The 10,776-nt window shown below is 40.8% G+C and overlaps 1 protein-coding gene across 1 annotated transcript in view; it reads right to left on the bottom strand.

Annotated features, from left to right (window-relative positions):
* Positions 1–6,682: 6,682 nt before the first annotated feature.
* Positions 6,683–10,776, bottom strand: part of Bmpr1a (bone morphogenetic protein receptor type 1A) — a 129,163-nt gene continuing 125,069 nt past the window's right edge. Inside the window, exons 12-13 of the mRNA XM_048339200.1 lie at positions 10,080–10,210; positions 6,683–9,990 (exon numbers count right to left, since the gene is read on the bottom strand). Of these exons, the coding sequence (XP_048195157.1) occupies positions 9,865–9,990; positions 10,080–10,210 (257 nt within the window). The 3' untranslated portion in view covers positions 6,683–9,864. The remainder of the gene's footprint in view (positions 9,991–10,079; positions 10,211–10,776) is intronic.

The raw sequence follows: 10,776 nt of genomic DNA, 5'->3' as shown, positions 1-10,776 counted from the left end.
CCTGGGTGGGAGGATCCATGAAACTCTTATCTCCAATTAACTTCCAAAAAGCTGGAAATAGAGCTGTGGTTCAAGTGGAAGAATGCTAGCCTTGAGCAAGAAAAGCTAGGCAAGAGAGTGAGGCCCTGAGTTCAAGCCCCCGTCCCTGCACAAAGTTTTTTAAAATTTAAAAAATAATAAATACATTTAAACAAAAATCATGTTGGATTCAATGAGTTGCACTGCTTGTTGTTTTCTCAGTCATTCACTTACCCATCCCCAGCTCCGCAAGGTGTTTTTCACTAAAGCTTTGTGTGCTCAATCTCGAGCAACGCAACACAGCTGCATGCGCACTCTCCCGCTGCTATGGCTGGGCTGCTGACCATGGCACTGGAATCTTTGGATGCAGGCATATCCCAGGGCCCTTTCACTGGGGATTCACTGCATGTAGTAGTGAGTCGGAGATCTTGGAGAGGAGGCTTTGAAGTAAAAGCACTCACGAATCAACCATGCCAGTAGCCTTGTATGAAAGACTCTGGAAGTTTCTAGGGTGAGAGAACTGGAGAAAGGAATTATGTCTGTTTTTGTGCATGTACTGGGGCATGAACTCAGGGCCTTTAGATCTATTGTTCAAGGCTGACACTCTACTATGCTCTACTTTTGGCCTTTGGGTGGTTAATAGGAGATAAGAGTCTCAAAAGACTTTCCTTCCCAGGCTGGATTGGAATTGTGATCCTCAGATTTTAGTTTCCTGGATAGCTAAGATTACATTCAGCTCTGGGCTTTTTTTGTTTTTATACCAAGTTCAAGCTCGACTTTCCCTTCATTTATATCATTAGACACTTGTATCATTGTATCAAACATTCTAAAGCCAGGTGCCTGTGGCTTAAGCCTATAATCCTAACTACTCAAGAGGCTGAGATCTGAGGATCATGGTTCAAAGCCAGCCTTGGCAGGAAAGTCTGTGGTACTCATCTCTAGTGAAGCATCAACAAAGTTGGTAGAGAAATTAAACAGGCTGATTTATGTCCTGCTCCTGAATACCTGTAAAATTTATACAAATATATCATCTTCTATGAAAATGATTTGTAATCTGTAGACTTACTGCCTGGGAGATGTTCTGAGACGTTAAACTCCCATCCTGTGGGTTGTGAGGTTTTTGTTTTCTCCAAATAAATCTGATTTTTCAAGTTCAAAAAAGAAAAGCTGGTAGTAGAGCCATGGCTCAAGTGGTAGAGCATTAGTCTTGAGCAAAAAAAAAAAAAGTTCAGGAACAACACCTCAGCCCTGAGTCTAAGCCCTAGCAAGCACACACGTGCACACACATACACACACACACACACACACACACACACACACACACACACACACACAAATCCTAAATGTCCTCTAGATTCTTCATTTCTATTGAGGCACCTAAATAACTCCAGATGGAGACTGTCAGTGCTGTCCAAGTGGCCCCATGACTGACCCAGGGCAGTGGTGGCCATGTCCCTGGGTGGTCCTAGAACAATGCAGGTGGCAGACACACAGTAAACCTCCCCAAACCTCAAGAGTCATAAACTATGCCATAAAAATATTTGAAACATGAAAAGGTACTATAAACTCATCAGGACATTTGAACAACTCTTTAAAAAGTAGAAAGAAGAAATCAGGTGTAAAAAGATATAGCAACATGAAATCATAAGCCAAGTGTTTGCAGTTGCTGGAGAGATAGGGTGATCTCAGGGAACTCTGAGCTCAAATGGACCCAAAATATACCCAGAATTGTGGAACAGAAGCAGAACCAGGTGGCTAGTCCAAGTCCAGCATAGGGCAGCTGCTGGAAGTGACTTTACCTGTCACATCCAGAGATACAGAAAGAGTGTATCAAGACATGGCAAAGTTTAAACTTTAAAACACCAGTGGAGGAAAATGCCTCCTTTCCTCTCTTCCACTCTCCATTTTTCTTTTTTGTAGTGAGATGTCTTTTCTATCAAAGTGTAGTACTTAAAAGTTCCTGCTTTGGTCTGGTGGCTTGCTTCTTGTTAAGGAAAAGAGAAACTGCTTTGGATAAGAAAGGATTTTTAAAATATAAGGTTTTGTTGTAAACTGGTTTCTTTTCAAGATGAAATTATGACATGACATGCTTCAGATTGTCAATCTTATTTCAAAATCACCTTAGGTGACTTTTTACCCTATTTAAGTTAGCCAATCCCAAGCAGATTGTGATCCTGAGCTCAACCACTATGAGCAAAGGGGCGGGGCCTGCTGCATTAGGAATAAATAGTGGAGCAGCCTGCTAGCTCAGTGTGCTTGCTCACTAGATTTTTGGCTGATGGCGCACCCTTCTGTGCAGAAGTAAATTTTGCCTTGCTGAGACAATTCTTAATTTTCATGTCTATCGTAACTGCAATGGTTCTTGGAGAGCATATTTATAGGTCATTCTGGGATTTGAACTCAGGGCCTCTGGCTTGCTAGGCAGTTTCTCTAGCACGCTGGGAATATGGCCTAGTGGTAAAGTGCTCGCCTCATATACATGAAGCCCTGGGTTCGATTCCTCAGCACCACATATATAGAAAAAGCCAGAAGTGGCGCTGTGGCTTAAGTGACAGAGTGCTAGCCTTGAGCAAAAAGCAGCCAGGGACAGTGCTCAGGCCCTGAGTTCAAGCCCCAGGACTGGCAAAAAAAAAAAAAATAAAAAAACAAAATTAAAAACAAAACAAAAATTTCTCTACCACTTGAGCTATAAGCCCCCAGTCTAAATCCTGGTTCTTGAATGAAGAAAAGAAAAAGTTAAATGACCAAGATAAGTGATCTATCACAAGATAGAAATAAGGGGTCATGAAAGACCTGGGATTCTTCAGTGATTGGGGGTGGAGAGCCTGTATTCCACCAATGGCCATTTGGATTGTTTTCTTCTAATCATTTGGATATTTGTAACATTCATTTGTTGGCTATTTGCTACATCATGGGCTGTATAAAACTATCAATATTAGCAAATGGACCCCAGTCAGCTAAGCACATGAGCAGCATTACCAGTCCATCTCACCGTGTAGCAATGACTACTGGCCAAGTATGCAGACAGGATCTAAGTATTATAAACTTACTTTCTGGGAAAGGGGGAGTGGCTTAAGTGATAGGAGTGCCTTCCTGCCAAACATGAGACTCTGTGTTCGGAGCCTACCATTAAACCCTCAAGATGACCAACAGCAAACACAAGAATATTAATCAAGCGTACTTAGCTCTAGTAACTGTACTAACAACAAATCCAGGTGCAGTGGCCCACACCTATAAGCCAAACTACCAGAGAGGCTGTGACCAGGAGGATCCCAATTGGAGGCCCTCCTGGACAAAATGTTGAGATCCCCAACAACCAATAAAAAAAAAAGCCAGATTTAGTGGTATCTGTCTGTCATCTCCACCCCTGGGGAAGTAGAAACAGGGAGATCACGGTTCAGGCCAGTGCAGGCAAAACTTCAGGCCTGGCCTCAAAAGTAACCAAAGCAAAAGGGCCTCCAGTAAATGGCACTAAAGTTTTGAACTCCCCAAGCCTTGACTCCAGGTGACCTGAGCTACACTGCTGGAGTATTTGACTAGCCTGGAAATCTTGGGGATAATGTTTTTGTCATGCTGTTTTACTATTTTTTTGAGATATTCTTAAAATGTACATTAACTGGGGGTTCCCGTACTCAATTTCCAAAATGGTGTGTGTGTGTGTGTGTGTGTGTATGTGTGTGTGTGTGTGTGTGTGTGTGTTGCTATTGGGGCTTTTATTCAGGGCCTTACTGTGGCTTGACTTTTCCACTCAAGGCTGGTGCCACTCTACCACTTGAGCCACTCTTCTGGCATTTTGCCAGTTAATACAAGTCTATCAGACTTCTCTGCCTGGGTTGGCTTTGAAGGGAGATCCTCATATCTCAGCCTCTTGCATATAGCTAATCTATTGGTGTGAGCCACAGGCATCACATGCTTTTGAGGAAAATACAACAGTGACAAATCTTAAGATGCCAACATGCTCATCTCCCTAAAGGAAGACCATCAGAAGGTGCCAACAGGAATTTAGGGCCTGGAAACAAGTGACTGGCAGGTGCAGAGCCTCGATGGTATGGGCTGCTATTCAAGCCTCCTCTTCCCACTGCTGTGGGAGCGCTGCAAGGCAGGAAAGCTCTGGAAGCACGCAAGCTCTGGGTATGCCAGTGAGGAAAATACTCTCGTGAAATGAGTGTAAATGAAAATTCTGTGTGTGTGCTGGTTCTGGAGCTCAAACGCAGGGCCTAGGCTCTTTTCCAACAAAAGGCTAGCACTCTACCACTTTAGGCAACAGCTCTACTTCTTTTTGGTAGCTTAATGGAGATCATCTCACAAACTTTTCTGCCTAGACTATATTCGAACTGTGATCCTCAGATCTCAGACTCCCGAGTAGCTAGGATTGCAGGCATGGGCCACAGATAACTGGCTTGAAAACTTTTTGGATGGTCATGGGGCTTGAACTCAAGGCCTAGATGCTGTCCCTGAGCTCTTTTCTTCAAGGCTAGTGCTCTACCACTTTGAGCCACAGCTCCACTTGTGGTTTTCTAAGTGGTTAAATGAAGACAAAGGAGTTTCTCAGGGACTATTCTGCCCTGGCTAGCTTCAAACTAAGATTCTCAGCCTCCTGAGTAGCTAGGATAACAGGTGCGAACCACTGGTGCCAGGCTGAAAACCTTTCTGTAAGACACTATTTATCAAGAACCTTAGGTTGTTTCATTGCAAATAATTCTTCAATGCTCAAACCCCTAGCCCCATTTTTAGAAATCTAGGAAAATATATATAAGGGTGTTCAATACACCATTTACTTTCCAAAATCAGAGCTGGAAATACAGTAACTTAGTAGCCTGTCTCCTTCAACCTCCTAAGTAGCTAGAACTCTACAGCATGCTTGACTAAAAATCGAACTTTCCTCAAGTGCTTTATAATCTACCATACAAATGGAAATTGCTGAAGACAGATCTCCTCTTAGATACTTCAGTTACTTCCATTGTTTTGTTACCATTTTGATTTTGCTCTATGTAGCCCAAACTGGCCTCAAACTTACTATCCTGCTTCAGTCTCCCAAATGCTAGCATTACAGACAGGTGCCACCATGCTGTTAGGCTTGTGTGGTGTGAAACCCAAACATGCACCAGCTCACACATAACAAGTACACACTCTGATCACTTTTTGCTCACAGTTAATGTTCTACAGCTTGAGCCAAAGCTCCGCATTTGGCTTTTTGGTGATTAACTAGAGGTAAGAGTTTCAAGGACTTTCTTGCCCAGGCTGGCTATGAACCATAACCCTCAGATCTGAGCCTCCTGAGTAGCTAGGATTACAGGACATGAAGCCACCAGTGCTTGGCTATTTTTTTTTTTTTTAAGGAAAATCCCCTTTATTACAGTAGATTTGGAGCTTGGACAGTAAAGAAAATGGAGTCAACCTGCTCCATACTGGTTTTCTGGTCATTGCAATACACACTTTATGTATGTACACCAACTTACTTGTTACAAAATCTCAGTCAACAGCTGAGCACTGGTAGCTCACGCCACCAGCAGGAAATCAATCCTACCTATTCAGAAGGCTCAAATCTGAGAATCATGGTTCAAAGTCAGCCTAAGCAGAAAAGTCTGAGACTCTTATCTTCAACTAATCAGCAAAAACCCAGTGGTGGAGGTATGGCTCAACAGATAGAGTACTAGCCTTCAATGGAAAAGACACAGAAAAGAAGCAGAATGACAGTGGCTCAGGCCTGTAATCCTAGCTACTCAGGAGACTGAGATTTGGGGATCTTGGTCCGAAGCCAGCCTGGGCAGGAAAGTCCATGAGACTCTTACCTCCAATAAACTACTCAGAAAGAGCCAGAAGTGATGCTGTGGCTCAAGTGGTCAAGCACTGGCCTGGAGCACAAAGTGGCCAGGCCCTGAGTTCAAGCCCCAGGGAGGCACAAAAAAGAAAAAGTGTGAAGCCCTGAGTTCAAGCCCAACTACAGCACAGGTGTGTGTGCGTATGCACACACACACGCACATACACAAATCTCAACCAATAACTACTGATACACAATACAGCTTAAGAACAGTACCACAAAACACATCACTGAAGTATACTAAAATAAGGTTATTTACTTAAAAATGATACATTGGACATAATCTGTATATAGAACAAAGCAATTAATGGTAAACTTAATAAGGCACCTTTTAAATCAGATGCTGTACAAAATACATTTAGTGTGTTACATATCAAAGACAAATCTCTGTTTTTGGTGTTTTACAACTGCATAATAAAACTGATGTTTTTACCCTTTTGTCAATTCCTATATACAATTTCTCCAAGTAAGCTATAATACTTTCATTTTATACAATATATACTACATTTTAGTCTTTAAGTGGGAAGGGCAAAGGTCACTAAGAGGGCATAAATAACTCCATGGAAAGCAGAGTACAGAGCATGATCTAAAATTGCATTAATGTTTAATCTTTTGCAAAAGCCGCATTCATAAACTTTCCTTGTGGGATGATTATCACATGTGTGTTCCTATGCCATCTGGGACTTAGATTGGTTCTTAAGAACATGAGTCCCTTTGTGGCTCTATCTCCAACATGGAGGCAGGAAGAGGAGTCCCTATGCTATGTTACCCAAATGCATATTCTGTTGAAACTTGGTTATTCAGAAATAATTCAAAATAAAATGAAATGCATTTTAGCTTAAAAAAAAAATCTGCCTTGGAATAAACTGTGTCAAACTTGATCCTGGGTCAACTTGGAGATGCCTTATTCTTTAAAATCTGTATTGTATTTTGGTTCTAAACAGAAAACAAAACAACATCTGAAAAAAGATTCTTGAATAATGTCAGAGTGAATAAATAAAAAAATCTGGCACATTCCAACACAACAGTTTACGAAAACGAAAAGGTCATTTTCTAAGTTTACAAACACTTTTAGACATTGGGAAAGCAACATAAAATGTTGATGAAAATAGTTTTTGTAAAAAATATTTCCAGAGAAACCAGACTCAAATTTTCTACTCAGAAATGGATTCATAATGAGTGAAAGTTTAGAGTGCTCACTGAAATAAATCTTAATATGCCCTACAAAATTATTTACCAGTGTAAACAAATGCAATGAGAATTTTCTTTTAAGAGTTTTATTGTTTCTATTCAGGGAGTATTTTTTTGTTGTTTTCATGTACTAATTATTTAAAAAGACTGACTGAAACCATAAGCTTTTTTTGGTGCTGGTCCTGGGGCTTGAACTCAGGGTCTGAGTGCTGTCCCTAAACTTAAAAAAAAAATGCTCAAGGCTAAGGTTTTAGCCCTTGAATCAGTTCCCCTTCTGGCCTTTTGGTGGTTAATTGGAGATAAGAGTCTCCTGGACTTTCTGCTCAGGCTGGCTTTCAACCATGATCCTCAGATCTCAGCCTCCTGAGCAGCTAATAGTACAGCTGTAAGCCACCAGTGCCTGGCTTGACACCACAAAATTTAAGAACACTAGATTGTATGTGGGGCCAAATCAGAGATGCCAGGGCCTTTACAAAGGGGGAACTAAGGAAGTACATGATACTTCCTCCTACTGGCTTACATATTCTCTATTTGACTTACTGGATAGGAGAAGAGGGGGGAAAAGTTTTAGATATCTTCTTTAGATTTTAGGATTCCAGATAAAGTAGCAGCTACCTTTTAAAGAACATGTTACCCTGTAAAAATGTTTTTACTGATCAAGTTTCTAAGATTATTGACAGCAATAAGATCAAGTTAAGAAAAATTAAAAAAAAATCATTACAGTAGTTTCACATACTGTTCACTTTTGTCAACACACCATTTTTTAAACATTTCTAAAAAAATTTTTGCCTTTCCTATTTTAGGATGATGACATGGAATTTTAAAGATTTATAGTATGACAAGTCTAAAACAAATCACTATGCCTTATTTCCTAAGTGTTATCAGATCACACAGCGATTCTGATGAACTTATCTGTATTTCTCAGGAAGTGGGGGTGGGGGTGGACATCTTCTGAAAAAAGCAAGTTTATCAATAGGCAAATATGTTGATTTGATGAATACCTGGACACTCTAATTTTGTCAGGTGAAACTTATGAAAACAGCTGAAGCACATCTCCAATTTGTGAAATAGGATGTGCAGAGTGGGCTAAGTTCCAGCTTCAATTGGCAGTCACGTTTTTGGTGCTAGATGGATCCATGCTCTGATTTCTTCCCACTGAATTTAAGCTTATTTGGCTCTATGGTGATGTGGTCACATTGATTTCATGTTTTACCAAAGGAAATTGTCTCATTTGATGTTCTCATGACTTGTGTGCTCAGCATAGAGACAGTATTTAAAAAGCATGACAGGAGTGTGCTATGGTTAAGTAAATCAGAACTGTTGGAGATAAAAAGTCTTCTGTAAAATATGTATAATTTGAATAATAGCTATCTACAGGTGTAGGTGCAGATACTGACTAGATACAGCTGTGGAGACAACTACTAGTTGTAGATACAGATACTGCTCCACTCCTCACAGTCTTTACAAATTAGGAATCAGAAATCATAAGTCCAAAGATCTCGAATGATTTAGATGTCTAAAACACATTAACAGTTATTAATTAATTTATATCAGCTTTGAGAGATAAATTTATAATTATATAATCCCTTCATGAAGGAAAACTGAGATGGCATTATCTTAATGAAGTTTTTGCCTAAAGTTAGAAAAGTCCTGGGTTTGATGCATTACTTTGAATGAATATGTGAATTTGGAAAACTCATACGTAGTTCCACTTTCAATTTTTTCCCTAAGGATGGGATGTGAGGTACGTGTGAGCTGGCTCTACAGTATGAATATATACATATTCATATGAATCTATGTACATATATAAAATATGGTTGTAAAGGAGAGGATATTTTGCAAGTAAAGCACATTACACATGAAACATAAATAACTTCCCTTTTAAAAGTGACTGAGCATAAAGAACGCAGAAGAAATATAGGCACTTACATTGCTATCCAATACAATAATTTGCTTCAGTAAGAAGTATTTTTTTGCAAGCATGGTTCATGGCATAGGAAGCTGCAACTTTGGGAGGCTTTTCATGGTAAAAATAACAATTTAAAAAAAGATGGCAGTAGAAGGAAAACAATCCACATTTACTGATACTTTTAACTTCTTTTGGCCTTATAGCAATGAATATGTTAAAAATAAACTTGGTGGACTAGTTACCTCGCTTTCAAGGTGAGGTATGGCTTTTAACAGATTGATGAGCCTTGGTCAGCTATTGCGTTTTTTAAAGCACAAAACCATTAGCCACCAACACCTTCCTGTGCATTCCTAAGTTATTTTCTTCTAATTCCAATGGCAACAGAGGGTCCTGATGTGCACTTGCAGATAAACAGCCCAGAAGGCGTGGTGGACTAACGGAAGGTTGCAGTATATCCTAGAGATCATCCAGAGGCTATTTTACAAAGTCAGAACACAATATTACAATTTTCTTAAGCGGGAGGCAGAAGTGTGTATTTCTCCACTCTGCTCAACTCCTTTTCATTTATCTCCTAAGGCTTTCACAGAAAGCACCACTCTATGAACAGGCCATTCAGTACCCAAAGTTTGACTGGAGACTTATAATCAGGATTGGAGTTTTGATATAGTTCATAAAAACCCAATTTTAAAAAAAGGCATCAGAAACTATATTTAAAATAAAGCCGTCCATATATCAAGAATGAAGTGTTTAGAAGTTCCCAGCTTGTCGTCTACAAAGTACTGAGAAGTTTATTGTTAGCAGCCTGTGAAGGTGTAGCGAGGAGTCTGAGAACCAAGGCACCACCCTTAGTCCATGCCAATCCTTCCATTCCTTTGGTGCCAGAAGTTCCTGCGGTCAAGAATTCCTCCTCATGATTGTTTCACTGTCAAATCTTTACATCTTGGGACTCAACCATCTTGGCAAGTGTCTTCTTGATTCTCAATGCCGTAAGTCTGGAAGCTGGATTGTGGGCCCAGCATTCTGACATTAGCTTCAACACTGCTCGTAGACACTGAAAAGCAAAGACAATGTGATGAGCAGACAGTACACCTGTGGTGACATTTACCAATCACCTGTTAAGAGAGGTTCAGCTCCACTTACTTCATCACTATTCCATCGGTTAGACACAATTGGCCGCAAACGTTTGACACAGACAACCTCACGCATGTCTTCATAGGAAGGGTCACTGGGCACCATATTGTAGTATGGCAACTGGTACTCCTCCACTATTCCTGTGGGGAAAGAGAACACATGATGAGCACAAACACAGCACAAACATGGCAAACAAAACCTACCAGCCTATGTGGGATCTCTCTCTGAGTTACAGAACTGCAATCCCTACATAGGAAGAAGAGGATGGGTGTGATGGCTCATGTTACAATCTCAAGTGATTGCACCTGTCATCTTGGGAGGCGACCTTCAGGAGGATCACATTCAAGGCCAGCCCAAGCATAAAGTGAGTGAGAGTTTCAACCAATGAGCTGGGTGTGGTGTGTACCTATGATCCCAGGTTGGGGGGTGGGGGGAATGCAGGGAGGAGCATCCCAGTCTGAGCGGACCTGGGGAAAATGGCAGACTCGCTCTGAAAATTAACTAAAGCAAAAAAGGTTCAAGAGCATAGTTCAAGTGGCAAAGAAGCCAGCCTGGTGAGAGTGAGGCCCTAAATTCAAACTCCAGTACTGCCTCCTCAACAAGGTTTCCCCTCAGCAGTGCATACACTAAAACTGACTAATGCAAGGAAGACTATCATGGCCCTGAGCAAGGATCACATACAGACTCATGAAATGTTCATCTTCTT

This window comes from Perognathus longimembris, chromosome 2 (genome assembly GCF_023159225.1).
Source record: "Perognathus longimembris pacificus isolate PPM17 chromosome 2, ASM2315922v1, whole genome shotgun sequence".
Classification (NCBI taxonomy): Eukaryota; Metazoa; Chordata; class Mammalia; order Rodentia; family Heteromyidae; genus Perognathus; species Perognathus longimembris.
This window is presented reverse-complemented; position numbering and strand designations above follow the sequence as displayed.